The 16947-nt window shown below is 32.8% G+C and overlaps 1 protein-coding gene across 1 annotated transcript in view; it reads right to left on the bottom strand.

The window, feature by feature from the left end:
* Positions 1-1049: 1049 nt before the first annotated feature.
* The window catches only part of chm (lysine acetyltransferase chameau), a 16196-nt gene continuing 298 nt past the window's right edge, over positions 1050-16947 (bottom strand). Inside the window, exons 2-23 of the mRNA XM_080158322.1 lie at positions 16846-16892; positions 12019-12100; positions 11639-11692; positions 11332-11532; positions 10977-11115; positions 10405-10477; positions 9103-9177; positions 8660-8746; positions 8315-8393; positions 7990-8178; positions 7778-7847; positions 7204-7308; positions 6695-6866; positions 6313-6482; positions 5345-5432; positions 4773-4905; positions 4376-4466; positions 3720-3767; positions 3234-3309; positions 2525-2609; positions 2009-2123; positions 1050-1435 (exon numbers count right to left, since the gene is read on the bottom strand). Coding sequence (XP_080014448.1) covers positions 1300-1435; positions 2009-2123; positions 2525-2609; positions 3234-3309; positions 3720-3767; positions 4376-4466; positions 4773-4905; positions 5345-5432; positions 6313-6482; positions 6695-6866; positions 7204-7308; positions 7778-7847; positions 7990-8178; positions 8315-8393; positions 8660-8746; positions 9103-9177; positions 10405-10477; positions 10977-11115; positions 11332-11532; positions 11639-11692; positions 12019-12100; positions 16846-16892 — 2315 coding nt within the window. The 3' untranslated portion in view covers positions 1050-1299. The remainder of the gene's footprint in view (positions 1436-2008; positions 2124-2524; positions 2610-3233; positions 3310-3719; positions 3768-4375; positions 4467-4772; positions 4906-5344; positions 5433-6312; positions 6483-6694; positions 6867-7203; positions 7309-7777; positions 7848-7989; positions 8179-8314; positions 8394-8659; positions 8747-9102; positions 9178-10404; positions 10478-10976; positions 11116-11331; positions 11533-11638; positions 11693-12018; positions 12101-16845; positions 16893-16947) is intronic.

The raw sequence follows: 16947 nt of genomic DNA, 5'->3' as shown, positions 1-16947 counted from the left end.
GGATAAATGTAAAGATTTTAGTTGTATTAACCTAAATTATAATAAGCTCCCGTAAAACCAAGTATTTAGTGCCTTTAGAAACATTCATAAAAGATTTTTTAAAAATTAAAAATAATAAACACTTGGTTTCGGGAACGTGTCAAAGATCGTGCCTCCATTTTTAAGGACATGCTCATAAATTAAATAAATCATTGAAAAGTTATGCTTCAAGAATACTTTTGAGTATTTAAAGTTATTATAACAGTATAATAATACTTTAGTGTTAAGGAGATTTGTTTAAGAAATGATACCTACTTGTTTTTGTGTTTTCCTAATGTTTAAATTCCTAACCTAAACATATATTATTTTCAAAAATTTGTAGGTTAGTTTTGTAAAATCCATAACCTAAGGATTATCTTATACATTTTTCATTTTGAATTTTTGCTCAGGATAGGTTGCGTGATTTTTTCTGTATTTATAAAAAGAGGTGGGAATAGTCTCTTTCGTAGCAACGCTCCTTAAGGGGTGATGCGTCGTATTTTTAAAATGGCTTTTTATAGGTTATGTTAGGTTATATTGGGTTAGGTGATTGCCCCACAGGGTTAGGCAATTGGCCCCGCAGGGTTAGAGCCCATCGCAGGGGCTAGAAATAGAAGAAAAGCTACTTAAGGTACGTTGCCACGAAAAGGACCATAACCTTTTTTTGTTCGATTTAAGATTTAGTAACATTTGCATAAAGTTTCATGCAAATTTAAATCGAGACCTCTAAATTGTGATAATAATAAAATCAGTGACATAAGGGACATTCAAACGTTAAAAAATTGGCATGCACCAAAATTTGTTGTCTGGGAATTTACAATTTATAGAACAGTTAGTTATCGCTTCGTAATACAGACAGTTTTCCGTGGATAGAAAGATATAAATTGTAAGAGAATAAAGGAACAAACAGAACAGGAATTGATCGAGTCATGTGATACAAGATTTTCTAATGTAGCTAAAAACCGGTTTTTAATTCTAACGGAAATTAACTTATTTGTATATTTTTAAACGAAAAAGAAACAATTCTTAAATTTTCCATTTTCTAAACTACGGGCAACTGTCGATAATAATAATACCAAATGATAAGTATACATTTTTTAGATCGTGAGAAGAAAACGAAGTAGCGTATTTCGTCGTATTTTGATGGATTATTTTAGGTTAGGTATAATTGCCCCGCAGAAATAGGAGAAAAGCTAATGTAAAAAATACGACGAAACATGCTACTTCGTTTTCTTTCCGTGATCCCATTCTTTTATTTCTAAATATTTTCTAAGCTTACTCTCATCTGCCCTTCTGTCTCTCCTCCTGTTTCTTTTTGATCTGTTCAGCCTGCCGTTTCTCCTTCGCAGTCGGCTCGTAAGGTTTCCATTTCAGGTATTCGCCGCTGATTTCTTTGTCTCGGGGACGCCGTTTTTGCCTGATAAAAAATAAATTGATGAAAGGCAAAGCAATCCACCAGAAAGGTGAAAAACCATTAGGGGGTGAAAAACGGAAATGACAGGACTTTCAAATTTTAACTAAACCCTCTAGCGTACGCCACTGCGTTGAAAAGGCTTTTAAAAACAATAAAATATTAAAAAATAAAATAAACTTACGGCAAAATACTCATACTAATTCACTGTTCTTGAACAAGATGTAACATTTAAAAAGATCCCTAAGTGTAGATTAGGTCCAAGACGATACTTTCCTAACCCAGAAATATTAACAATTAACAAAATAATTTTCAGTATGGCTTCGAAACCGATTAATATCTGCGAGATAAGAACCGGTTCACAGCCATACTAAAACATTATGTATAGTATCGTTTTACATACAATTTTCCACGAATATCAAAATAAAAATTATAAAATTAAACCAGTTTTCTTAGCCGGGGCTTTGGCTACGCGGAACTAAGAAAACTGGTTTTAACCTTTTTGACATTAATTTTTCATATTGACATCCACGCCGCGGAAAGCTGACTATAATATGATATGATAAATAACTTTTGTACCTCTCAATGAATTCATTGATGACATCTTCTTTCTTGAGAATTATATGTTTTCCTCTCCAATATTTAATCATCTCCATAAACTGTAGCGTGGATATTATATCATAAGAATGGATACCTACAAAAAAGTAAACCATTAAGGAGAATTACAGAATTCAAATATTATTTTATAGTATCGCAGCTACTATGATTTTTTTCCGTACGTTTGTACGTTAGAAAGTATAAATATATTTCCCTGTATTTTTAGAATTGTTTATTGCTCTTTATTTATCCACGCTATTGTTAAATTTCAATTCAGCGCCGATTATTTCCGAAGAAATTTTTAACTAACCACAAAAAATCTATAAAAAGTCGAGTTCCATATGAGCAAATCAAGTACCTAATCATCCAATATAATTTTAAGTTTAATAAATAAGAGCAACAGAAAAATGTAGAACACAAATAACATTAAAAACAGAATAAGGAAAACTAAGCTTTATGTAACATACTAATTATGATAATCATGATCAATAGTCTTACCCATTTCTTCGCTAATAGCTTTGACACTGATCTCTCTATCCGTGACAAGCCACGAGTCTTTTGTCAGGTACTCTAATAATACATCCTGAAATAAATTTAGAATTGGGTAGTCAAAAGCTTTGATTAAGTCAAAGAAGCAAATATATTTTGTTAATATCAGTATTGTATCAACCCGTAGAGATACTGTACAAATAGATAATATTAGCTCAAAACAAACAGTGGCGTGCGTTGCGATTCACCAGGGGGGTATAAAACTATTAGGGGAGTAAAAGAGGAATGCAATTTCAATTTTAAGTGGGGTGTTACTGTTGACACCTCTCTACCGCACGCCACTAAAAACAAGACTAGACTATTGTTAAGTACTCTAGAATTAAATCCTAAAATATTGTTAGGATTAATATCAAAGGTCTTTCTTAAGTCAAACAAGCACTTATTTTATTAGTGTCAGTTACACATAAAATATCTTGCTAAAGTTAAAGATACCATACAAATAGATAAAGTTTAAGATGAATGCTTGGAACAAAACAACTAATGACGTGTACATCGATTCACAAGGGGGGTATGAAACTATTAGGGGATAAAAAAAGGGAATGTAGGCCATCCCAATTTTAAGATTAGCATCAAAGGCCTTATTAAGTCGAAGAGGCATATAAATCATTAATGACATTTAAAATCATAGTAATACAGCCGCTAATCATAAAATATTTACCTTCCAATATGCTCTGTATGACAAAAGACCCAGATCGGATAAAGGCTTTTCAGGGCTGCCTATTTTTCCCTCATTTCTAAATTAAATTTATTAAGTTTTTAGAAATTTAAATTAAACTTTAAGTAAATGTTAAAATATATAAGAAATATTTCCGATCCTTCAAAAAAAAGATTTTCTACTGTTTTTTTTATTATTACAATAAAAACATGATTTCCGTTTGTCTGTTTGTATATAACGAAGGATCTCGCTTAACACAGAACTTATATGGTTCTCCTTTGCAGAAAAGGTCCAGGGAAGGTTCATAATTTTTTTACCGGAGTATATAATCACCCTCCAAAGAAAAATTTCTAAGTACAAGAAGTTTTTATAAAAATTTCCTTTCAAGTCAAAAGAAATGGGTCGATTTTTCCCCTCCTCTTCATTTAAAGTGCCCCCAAGAGGCTTCTATAGGGACGTAGCCGCTAGTATATTATAAAACAAAATTACCTTGATAAAAGATATGAGAAGTCTATTAATAATCGTCCATATCCTTGCCTAAACAAATAAAGTTTGTTTAATGACAGTCACTGAAACAAAACAAAGGGTCAGCTAACTTTCAGGCTTTTGTTATAATGATTCAATATAAAAAAAATATATTAACATCCACAAGTAGCAAAGCTTCTATAAAAATAGGAAGACCAGCCAAGCAGACGGAAAGAAAAAGTAAGTTAAATAGTAGATTCGCTTTGTCCATAAAAATCTTTACACTAAATAAGAAATATCTTTATTAACATATTAAAAACACACATTTTTCTAGAGCAGTAGAAAGAGATTCTCAAACCAAGTGATTTATTGAGTAGAAGCGCAAAATCTTCACAAAAAATTCAGCTATAAACATCTTAAATATCGATAGAGAAAAAACAAATTTATCCGATGAAGTATATATGTCCAGTAGAACATTACAAAAAAGACGAAAAAATGAGTTAGGTATAGGAAAGATGCTTGTGATTCTGCAAAATCTTCACAAAAAATCAGCCACCTCATATCTCAAAATCTAATTCATATTTCCACTTAAGAACGAAGAGACGAACCGTACGGATATACAAAGGTGGTTATAGCGTAGCTTCGCTAACAAAAAAGAAAGGAACTAAAACTAAAAATACCTTTGATAAGGTGGAAGTGTTAGAATACAGGAAACATTATAATTTAATAAACTATTCTTCTCTTTGCTAAAGTATCCCACTATGTGACATCCTAAACAAACAAAATATGTTTAACAATTTAGTAAGTTTAATGAAAATGCCTTTAAAATGGTCATGTGAAATTTATCTTTAAGGCAATCTAAATAATATGCAGACAGTGGCGTGTACAGGGTTTTGCCAGGGAATGTGTTTTTTAGGGGGTTCAAAAAGGGTAAGGTATGCCTACACAATTTTATTTGTTAAGTGGGGTGTTGAAAACCCCCCCTTTCTGCATGCTTATAATATACAAGCTTCAGTTTCAGTAACGATTTGCTCAACAAGATAAAAAATAAACAATAAAGCGAAGACAAAAATTTACCTTCCGAGTCTGCAGTCGTCATAACATAGAAAAGGAAAGGTTCAACATCATCGTATAAAGTTTTATGGTCAAGAAAACATTTTGCTATTAGACACAGATTTTGACAGTATTGCTTGTATTTCTTTCCACACACCTAGGCAAACGAATTATTTGTATTAAAATCGAAATATACCTTAAGTTCTATGAATTATTTTTCCACATAAAATCTAAAAATGTTATATTCTTTATTAGCATCATTACTAAATCAGAAGCCATAAGTATTTTTTAAGAGACATAGCTCGAGCAGAGAAGAACAAATTTAAAAATCTTCTAATGAGCAAAGTATTAATATTTTTAATGCAAACAACGGATGCTAAAAAAAATCATTAAGACCCATGACTTTATCTTCCTTCAATATGGATATATCAAAAAAATTTGCAAATTATGTTGCTACATTTTTTTCTATAATACTGTAAACTATTTAACTGCTTTGTTAGCATCTAATATGTCATAATCAGAGAGATCTATAAAGGTTATGAAGGCAAAAAAAAACTTTTATTAAACCTCTTTTAATATTAACAAAATTATATTACCTCGAAAACAGAAAGTTTTTCTTTTCTATATATTTCGTCACCAGGGGGATGTTTCCAAACACATTTAGCTGCATGTCTCTTCATTACACTGAATTATAAACAATATTTATCTATCTATCCTAGCTTTATATCTACCTATCTATGTTTCCATACACATTTAGCTGCATGTCTCTTCATTACACTGAATTATAAACAATATTTATCTATCTATCCTAGCTTTATATCTACCTATCTATGTTTCCAAACACATTTAGCTGCATGTCTCTTCATTACACTGAATTATAAACAATATTTATCTATCTATCCTAGCTTTATATCTACCTATCTATGTTTCCATACACATTTAGCTGCATGTCTCTTCATTACACTGAATTATAAACAATATTTTATCTATCTATCCTAGCTTTATATCTACCTATCTATGTTTCCAAACACATTTAGCTGCATGTCTCTTCATTACACTGAATTATAAACAATATTTATCTATCTATCCTAGCCTTATATCTATCCATCTATGTTTCCAAACACATTTAGCTGCATGTCTCTTCATTACACTGAATTATAAACAATATTTTATCTATCTATCCTAACTTTATATCTATCTATCTATGTTTCCATACACATTTAGCTGCATGTCTCTTCATTACACTGAAATATAAACAATATTTATCTATCTATCCTAGCTTTATATCTATGTCTATCTTTATATCTAAAGGGGGTGTTTTCATTTGAGAAGATTCCGTGAAGTTCTAAGAATTTAAAACAGAAATAGAACGCAAAAGAAAGGCATTGCGTTGTTAATGTGGAACTTTGGAGAAACGACGGCGAGACCGCTGTTGCCTCAGAAAAAAGCTATATACCGCCAAAAAAAAATTTGAAAAAAATCAGATCATTTAAAATTTTCTTCAGACTAAAAAAAACGTCCAGAAAGCCCATCTCCCAATGTTTATCAGTGTCAGAACACTCACCTGTACGCTTTCATATACTTAAGACAGAATTCGCAGATGTAGATCTTGGGTAGGACAGTGTAGTCCTCCGGATAGGGGCTCTGGTACCACACCTCCATCTCGAAGTGTCCCATCTCCAGCAGCTTGGTGCCCTTCGCGTCGGGGAGACCCTTTAACTGGTCCTCAATTTTCTAAAAAAAAATGCATCATTATTAATTTTAATGATTATAATTGGGGTAGTAAATAAATTTACCGTCCATTGTCTTATCCCTTGCATTTACAAATAAATTTACAGTGAAGAAGTTTCAGATTATCAAATATTAACTTTATAAATATTAGGTCTATATTACATTAATCAAATGATACAAACAATAACAGTAGGACTGCATGATTCCATCCTTACCTCACTGGCTTGTGCTTGTGCCTCACGGAAGAGTGCGAGGTCAAACGCGGAGGTCAGACCCTCGAGGTTGCGCTCTCTCTCCGTAATGGGCAGGTCATCTTCGTCGTCCTCTGTGTCGACTGTTGGAAACTCTGACGGAGGCCGACGCTCTTCTTTCACTCGATCATAATATCTGTAAAATACATACAAGGTTATTTGACGCTAATCAATATCTAATGCTCTCTTGTTTAGATAACCGATAAGAATCAAAACTGACTATCAAAGGCCTCGAGAAAGTCAAAGTAACAATAAATGGATAATATGTGAATAAGTCACAAAACTTTACAAAGACTCACAAAAACTATCTGCAAATGAGAGACACACGCAAAACCTACATATCAGGATGGCGCTTACTTCTCCTATTTGTCTATTTGATGTATAAACTGATGTATTATGGAGATCTTAAATATGTTAATGCTTTCAGCTTTTAATAATGACCGAGTTGATAAAAATTGGATAATTAAAGAAACCTTTTTTGTTCCGAGGTAGGGGATAGAAGATCATTTCTAGTTTTGTTCATATTTATAAACTTCTGTCTTTTCTCTTCTTTCTTCTTCATATCCTTTACACTTTCCCTAAAGAAATATATCCTATTACATAAAGTAGTAAGGTTTTTTTTTGTCTGTAGCGAAGTATCACACTAACCGTTATGCTTCCCCTTTACAGTGAATCTTCTTATAGGTCCAGGAAAGGTTTAAAACTAATTTGGGGAAGGGTATATCCACTATCAAATGAAAAATCCTCACCTAGAAAAATTAACCCTTTTTTCTCGGTTCCTCTAAAAACTTCCCCCTATGGATAGCTCTTATCGTTAATTTAAGCATGTTAAGATTTATTCTATCGATTTCAAATTTTGCATTATGATTACTATAACTTTTAGATAAAAATAAAATTAGAAATATCAATTCTATAACTATAAGGTATGTACCAGAAAGTCCGAATGTCCATTTTTAATGTTTTAATGCTACGCTTCATATGGGCAAATTTGTCCTTTTTTCTAACATAAATAGTTTTTAAAAATCCGTTAAAATAAACTATTACTACCTGCAATCTTGCGCAGTTCTGTTGTGATACAGAGGACAGGCGTCATGCGTAAAGTGACGCTCTCTCTTTCCTAAAAATAATTAAAAAATTAAATTACAAATGTGAACTACAATAAAACGAACTGAAATTAAATTTCAAAAGTATTTTTAAGACAGATGAAAGGAAAACACGTTTTCTAATTGACATGAACTTAAATTCTGGAAACTCCTTACCTGAAAGATGTCCTTTAGAATCACATCCTGGCACAGGACATTTCCTCTCCTCCAGAGGTCTGTAGTTCGGTCGGGGCTTTGTTGTCTTTAGAACCGCTGGCAACCTGGATCCTGCTGGTCCTCGCTTAGTTGGACTTGTCCGCCCACGATCCTCGGCTTCGCTTTCTGATTCGGATTCATCCTTTTTACCTAAAAAAAAATTTATTGGTCAAATATGATGTTTTTTTAGAATCAAACATTCTTAGAGTCACAAATTAATATAACACCTTGTAAAGGTTCATTGAGAATTTTCTGGTATCATTCATGAAAAATTGTAAATATTAACCTGTGATGTGAACTGATTTCTTGACAACTTGTCCCCTTGTTTGTTTTCTTGTATTGGGTCGCGTGTCTACTTTGGTTGCCTAAGTATTTAAACAAATTGCATAGATATTTAAAAAATGTAATAAAAATAAAAACCTTAAAAGTTAAAGCTTATTTAAAAAAAACACTGGACATTCTGTATCTTTTATCATCCATTTTCTCTCATCAAGTCTAACTTTTTAAAAATTCTCAGCGATAATGTAAAGCATAGAGGCTACATAAGAGGAAAATTCATACTCTTCATATATACCTAGATAAAATTATCCCTTGCTTTACTCTATATTACTAAAAAATTAACAAAGGTCACCTGTTTTGGACTGGGTTTATTTGGTTTAGTTTTCTTTTTCACCTCTTTCTCTTCTTTCTCTGATTCTGCACTTGATAGTTCAGTCTCCTACAAAAAAAAATTCCATTTAATATTTACATCTATAGATTGTTTGTAGGATGTTATATAACCAATAAATTTAAGAATGTGCCGCTGTGATTGGCTGAAATTTCGCGCGGGGTGGTTTAGATCACCATTGAAATGATTTAAAGATCCAGCTCTGGACAACAAAGATTACCTGTGTAAAAAAAAATATTTCTTCTTGCCAGCAGCATGGACAATAAAGATTACCTAAGTAAGAATACTGTTCCTACCAGCAGCCTCCAGGTCACTATCAGCACAGGACAATAAAGATTACCTGAGTAAGAATACTGTTCCTATCAGCAGCCTCCAGGTCACTATCAGCACTGGACAATAAAGATTACCTGAGTAAGAATACTGTTCCTACCAGCAGCCTCCAGGTCACTATCGGCACTGGACAACCTTGTTCGTCTTTTGTCCTGATAAAATACATTGATAAATCTTACATGTATGAGAAAAAGAGGAAGAAAACTTTTACTATTTCCGGTTCAAATTTTTGTTTTGCAATTATAAAAGTATTCTAGGTAACGTTCAAACATTAAAGTAATATATATAGAGTGATAAATAGTATTTGTAACCCTGTTCCTTTCTCAAAGGCCTTGTACCGTCTGTGGGTTGGGTCTTTCAAATCAGCTGAATCTTTCAAAAATGTAAATACAACCGGGTGCTGGCAAAAGAACAAAAAGCAAATTGGAAACTAATATGAACACAAGGACACCCAAGCTTTTTACTTTGAATGAGGGGTTCCATACGTTTAAGGGGAGTAATCTAACGTATTTTTAAAAAACTTGTGGGGTGTAAAATAGGAGATTTCAAAGTCTAAAGGGGTGAACACCCCTTTACCCCTTTTCTTGGACGTCTATGTATGAGAGCTTGCAATGATATTTGCATTCATCCTAGTTAAATTCGTTTTGCATTGTCTAAATACTGTTCAATTGTTGAAAAATATTTTGAAAAATATCTACTGATCTCAAAAAACTGACAATAACCCAATTACTTAAAATAAGGACATAGTTAATTTGCCATCACCTGAGAGAGAGCTCAACCCTTTATTGAAAAAATAATTGAAAACAACGTAAATTCAGGCAAAAAATAAATTTGGGAACATCTGCAATATATTAGTTCTACATTTGTCGCTAGATGTCACTAAAAACTTGATAATTTTGATTTGCAACAAAGTATTCACATCATTAGGAAAAATGTCTTATTAATCACAAATAACTAGGTTTTAAAATGCAGTATTGTAAATCGGAAAAGATAATTATGAATATAATTGTATAGTCAGGAGCCTAGTTGTGAAAAATTGATAATGGCAGTTTTAAATACTTCACTTAAGTTTACACAGAAATGGCAATTTTACACAAAAATTGTCCCTTTCTTTTTCAAAAAGCAGAGGAAAGCATTAAACAGCTGAAATCAGAAAGCAAAGTTTAATGAAATTATTTTTCGTCTGCAACGCTCTAGGTCTTTGCAATTGGAAATCAAATAGTAAGCTCTTTATACATCTATACTATAAATTTATTGTTCAAACAATTTTATTTTTGAAATTTTGAGGTCAGATAAATTTTAAAAGTAGCTGTTAGGATATATTATTTAAATGAAATGCAAGGACATTTGACGGTCAATTTACTGCAACATAAGAATACCTGAGTCTTCTTACTGCCATCCTTTTTCGTATCCGGGGTTTTCTTAGGACTCTTTGAAACTTTTTTCTTGTCTCTGAAATAGATTACATTTTACTTTAGATCTAGATTCTATTTTTAATAGGTATCCTATAATATAAAATAATAAATAATTTTTTTGTCTGTAGCTAAGGATCTCGCTAACAGCTGAACCGATATGGTTCTTCTTTACAGTAAAGTCTCTTACAGGCTATGAGATGGTTTTAGGCTATTTATTTTTTTAAAAATTAGTCTGAGTAATGAGTATGGTTTTAGGCTTTTTCCTTTTCTTCGAATATAGAGCCCCTAGATGCTAGGGGCGCAGCCGCTAGTTTAATTAAAATTAAAAGAATGTATATTCTTTGCAATACTGCTTCTCAAATGTCCCAGGGAGTTTTTATAACTATTTCACCCTCTAAAGAGTAAAAAAGAAACCCCAAAACCTTTTTTCGTAACTAAAATTGAAAGTGGAACTTTGACTTCCGCTCCAAGAGCCTAGGGGCGTATCCGCTAGGTATTGTTAAATACAGTACAGACCAAACAATATTTTGTGTTACCTTAAATCATCTTCTGAGTCTGTATCCATGAGTGACACATCGTCCTCGCTCCTGGCCCCGCCCTTCCTCTTGGTCGTGGACGCCGTCAACGAGGCCTTGGGCGCCGATGGCGACGGTTTCTGCTTCACCTCCTCCTTCTATAATGCGTTTCTTTATGATAGGATCAGGCACAATAGATATTTACGCCTTTATATCTATAGAGCATAGAACATTATGCCAAAAATATAAAACAATTCCCCCATCCCACTGGATTAATTGATAATGTCTCTCCTTTTTATTACCTTTACTTCAGTTTAGGCGCTCAATTTTAATAGCTTTAAAATAACAAAGAAAATACAAATCATAAAGCATTCCTTTGACTTGGTCTTTTCAATAGCTTTCTTCTTGGATTTCTCTGACTTTTCTTTCAGTTTTGACACAGAGTATTTATTGAAGTCGTCTAAGTCAGATTCTGAGTCCAGCGGTTGGGGCTTCTTATTCTTGAGAGAAGATTTGGGTACAGGTTTGGCTGTGGCAGATTTTTTGGGTACAACCTTCGGGGCGCTTCCTTTGCTACCTATATATGAAATATAAAATCTCACAATTAAATAGTATACCGTTCAAAGCATAACTAATATGATTTTCAATTCTTTATAAAAATACATGAAACGGTGCCAACTAACCTGATGATTTTTTACTGGAAGATTTTTTCTTTCCTTCATTTTCTGATAGAGCAGCTAAAATATAAGAATGATCAATGTTTAAAAAGCCTTTTCTACAAAACAAAAACAAATCATTGTTGACGTTTTACTATACAGACAAAAGGTCATGTTAATCAAAAAGTGTATAGATTTAAGAGGACCTTGGTTCTTAGATTGTAATTCCTAAATATAGCCTACTTATTTTCACCTAGGTATTTAATCCATCTCAATAGATTGTATAAAGTGTAATTAAAAAAATGTTGGAGTAAGCAAGAGTCCAATTAAACCACTAAACTCCCTAATGCAAGTATAAATGTAAAATTAGCTATGTTTGGTTGTCCTAAAAAGTAAAAATTGTGTACCTGATGAAATAGATGAACTCCTACTCCTAGTTCTATTTGCTACAGTCTTTCTTTTCTTCTCATCAGAGCTACTAGCACTAGTCTAAATATAAATAGATGAACTCCTACTCCTAGTTCTATTTGCTACAGTCTTTCTTTTCTTCTCATCAGAGCTACTAGCACTAGTCTAAATATAAATAGATGAACTCCTACTCCTAGTTCTATTTGCTACAGTCTTTCTTTTCTTCTCATCAGAGCTACTAGCACTAGTCTAAATATAAATAGATGAACTCCTACTCCTAGTTCTATTTGCTACAGTCTTTCTTTTCTTCTCATCAGAGCTACTAGCACTAGTCTAAATATAAATAGATGAACTCCTACTCCTAGTTCTATTTGCTACAGTCTTTCTTTTCTTATCATCAGAGCTACTAGCACTAGTCTAAATATAAATAGATAAACTCCTACTCCTAGTTCTATTTGCTACAGTCTTTCTTTTCTTCTCATCAGAGCTACTAGCACTAGTCTAAATATAAATAGATGAACTCCTACTCCTAGTTCTATTTGCTACAGTCTTTCTTTTCTTCTCATCAGAGCTACTAGCACTAGTCTAATTATAAATAGATGAACTCCTACTCCTAGTTCTATTTGCTACAGTCTTTCTTTTCTTCTCATCAGAGCTACTAGCACTAGTCTAAATATAAATAGATGAACTCCTACTCCTAGTTCTATTTGCTACAGTCTTTCTTTTCTTCTCATCAGAGCTACTAGCACTAGTCTAAATATAAATAGATGAACTCCTACTCCTAGTTCTATTTGCTACAGTCTTTCTTTTCTTCTCATCAGAGCTACTAGCACTAGTCTAAATATAAATAGATGAACTCCTACTCCTAGTTCTATTTGCTACAGTCTTTCTTTTCTTATCATCAGAGCTACTAGCACTAGTCTAAATATAAATAGATGAACTCCTACTCCTAGTTCTATTTGCTACAGTCTTTCTTTTCTTATCATCAGAGCTACTAGCACTAGTCTAAATATAAATAGATGAACTCCTACTCCTAGTTCTATTTGCTACAGTCTTTCTTTTCTTATCATCAGAGCTACTAGCACTAGTCTATATAAATAGATAAACTTCTACTCCTAGTTCTATTTGCTACAGTCTTTCTTTTCTTATCATCAGAGCTACTAGCACTAGTCTATATAAATAGATAAACTCCTACTCCTAGTTCTATTTGCTACAGTCTTTCTTTTCTGATCATCGGAGCTACTAGCACTAGTCTAAATATAAATAGATGAACTACTACTCCTAGTTCTATTTGCTACAGTCTTTCTTTTCTTATCATCAGAGCTACTAGCACTAGTCTAAACATAAAGAGATGAACTACTACTCCTAGTCCTATTTGCTACAGTCTTTCTTTTCTTCTCATCAGAGCTACTAGCACTAGTCTAAATATAAATAGATGAACTCCTACTCCTAGTTCTATTTGCTACAGTCTTTCTTTTCTTCTCATCAGAGCTACTAGCACTAGTCTAATTATAAATAGATGAACTCCTACTCCTAGTTCTATTTGCTACAGTCTTTCTTTTCTTCTCATCAGAGCTACTAGCACTAGTCTAAATATAAATAGATGAACTCCTACTCCTAGTTCTATTTGCTACAGTCTTTCTTTTCTTCTCATCAGAGCTACTAGCACTAGTCTAAATATAAATAGATGAACTCCTACTCCTAGTTCTATTTGCTACAGTCTTTCTTTTCTTCTCATCAGAGCTACTAGCACTAGTCTAAATATAAATAGATGAACTCCTACTCCTAGTTCTATTTGCTACAGTCTTTCTTTTCTTATCATCAGAGCTACTAGCACTAGTCTAAATATAAATAGATGAACTCCTACTCCTAGTTCTATTTGCTACAGTCTTTCTTTTCTTCTCATCAGAGCTACTAGCACTAGTCTAAATATAAATAGATGAACTCCTACTCCTAGTTCTATTTGCTACAGTCTTTCTTTTCTTCTCATCAGAGCTACTAGCACTAGTCTAAATATAAATAGATGAACTCCTACTCCTAGTTCTATTTGCTACAGTCTTTCTTTTCTTATCATCAGAGCTACTAGCACTAGTCTAAATATAAATAGATGAACTCCTACTCCTAGTTCTATTTGCTACAGTCTTTCTTTTCTTATCATCAGAGCTACTAGCACTAGTCTAAATATAAATAGATGAACTCCTACTCCTAGTTCTATTTGCTACAGTCTTTCTTTTCTTATCATCAGAGCTACTAGCACTAGTCTATATAAATAGATAAACTTCTACTCCTAGTTCTATTTGCTACAGTCTTTCTTTTCTTATCATCAGAGCTACTAGCACTAGTCTATATAAATAGATAAACTCCTACTCCTAGTTCTATTTGCTACAGTCTTTCTTTTCTGATCATCGGAGCTACTAGCACTAGTCTAAATATAAATAGATGAACTACTACTCCTAGTTCTATTTGCTACAGTCTTTCTTTTCTTATCATCAGAGCTACTAGCACTAGTCTAAACATAAAGAGATGAACTACTACTCCTAGTCCTATTTGCTACAGTCTTTCTTTTCTTCTCATCAGAGCTACTAGCACTAGTCTAAATATAAATAGATGAACTCCTACTCCTAGTTCTATTTGCTACAGTCTTTCTTTTCTTCTCATCAGAGCTACTAGCACTAGTCTAATTATAAATAGATGAACTCCTACTCCTAGTTCTATTTGCTACAGTCTTTCTTTTCTTCTCATCAGAGCTACTAGCACTAGTCTAAATATAAATAGATGAACTCCTACTCCTAGTTCTATTTGCTACAGTCTTTCTTTTCTTCTCATCAGAGCTACTAGCACTAGTCTAAATATAAATAGATGAACTCCTACTCCTAGTTCTATTTGCTACAGTCTTTCTTTTCTTCTCATCAGAGCTACTAGCACTAGTCTAAATATAAATAGATGAACTCCTACTCCTAGTTCTATTTGCTACAGTCTTTCTTTTCTTATCATCAGAGCTACTAGCACTAGTCTAAATATAAATAGATGAACTCCTACTCCTAGTTCTATTTGCTACAGTCTTTCTTTTCTTATCATCAGAGCTACTAGCACTAGTCTAAATATAAATTGATGAACTCCTACTCCTAGTTCTATTTGCTACAGTCTTTCTTTTCTTATCATCAGAGCTACTAGCACTAGTCTATATAAATAGATAAACTTCTACTCCTAGTTCTATTTGCTACAGTCTTTCTTTTCTTATCATCAGAGCTACTAGCACTAGTCTATATAAATAGATAAACTCCTACTCCTAGTTCTATTTGCTACAGTCTTTCTTTTCTGATCATCGGAGCTACTAGCACTAGTCTAAATATAAATAGATGAACTACTACTCCTAGTTCTATTTGCTACAGTCTTTCTTTTCTTATCATCAGAGCTACTAGCACTAGTCTAAACATAAAGAGATGAACTACTACTCCTAGTCCTATTTGCTACAGTCTTTCTTTTCTTCTCATCAGAGCTACTAGCACTAGTCTAAATATAAATAGATGAACTACTACTCCTAGTTCTATTTGCTATAGTCTTTCTTTTCTTATCATCAGAGCTACTAGCACTAGTCTAAATATAAATAGATGAACTCCTACTCCTAGTTCTATTTGCTATAGTCTTTCTTTTCTTATCATCAGAGCTACTAGCACTAGTCTAAATATAAATAGATGAACTACTACTCCTAGTTCTATTTGCTACAGTCTTTCTTTTCTTATCATCAGAGCTACTAGCACTAGTCTAAATATAAATAGATGAACTACTACTCCTAGTTCTATTTGCTACAGTCTTTCTTTTCTTATCATCAGAGCTACTAGCACTAGTCTAAATATAATAAGATGAACTTCTACTCCTAGTTCTATTTGCTACAGTCTTTCTTTTTTTTATCATCAGAGCTACTAGCACTAGTCTAAATATAATAAGATGAACTTCTACTCCTAGTTCTATTTGCTACAGTCTTTCTTTTTTTTATCATCAGAGCTACTAGCACTAGTCTAAATATAAATAGATGAACTTTAACTCCTACTCCTAGTTCTATTTGCTACAGTCTTTCTTTTCTTACCATCAGAGCTACTAGCACTAGTCTAAATATAAATAGATGAACTACTACTCCTAGTTCTATTTGCAACAGTCTTTCTTTTCTTATCATCAGAGCTACTAGCACTAGTCTAAATATAATAAGATGAACTTCTACTCCTAGTTCTATTTGCTACAGTCTTTCTTTTTTTATCATCAGAGCTACTAGCACTAGTCTAAATATAAATAGATGAACTTTAACTTCTACTCCTAGTTCTATATGCTACAGTCTTTCTTTTCTTCTCATCAGAGCTACTAGCACTAGTCTAAATATAAATAAAATAGATAAACTCCTACTCCTAGTTTTATTTGCTACAGTCTTTCTTTTCTTATCATCAGAGCTACTAGCACTAGTCTAAATATAAAGAGATGAACTACTACTCCTAGTTCTATTTGCTATAGTCTTTCTTTTCTTATCATCAGAGCTACTAGCACTAGTCTAAATATAAATAGATGAACTCCTACTCCTAGTCCTATTTGCTACAGTCTTTCTTTTCTTATCATCAGAGCTACTAGCACTAGTCTAAATATAAATAGATGAACTACTACTCCTAGTTCTATTTACTACAGTCTTTGGACCTAGTCAATGGACCTAGGATGGTATAAGACCATTCTAATGGGGGTGTATTACACCTAGAAAACAATTGCTCTCTTCTTTAGACTGGATTCCTTTCAGAATTTTCAAAAAAGTGCACTTTTTCCCTCCCCTGTAAATTATAGTTTACCTTATTAGTTGCTGAGGATGCGTCAGAATCACTTGAGGAATCGGAATCTAAATATAATCAAATTTTTAAAAGAGTAGGTAGGTAGGTAAACATTTTGTAAAC

Source organism: Acartia tonsa, chromosome 4 (genome assembly GCF_053477335.1).
Source record: "Acartia tonsa isolate MP-2025a chromosome 4, ASM5347733v1, whole genome shotgun sequence".
Classification (NCBI taxonomy): Eukaryota; Metazoa; Arthropoda; class Copepoda; order Calanoida; family Acartiidae; genus Acartia; species Acartia tonsa.
The sequence above is the reverse complement of the archived record's forward strand: the minus strand, read 5'-3'. Positions and strand labels throughout refer to the sequence as shown.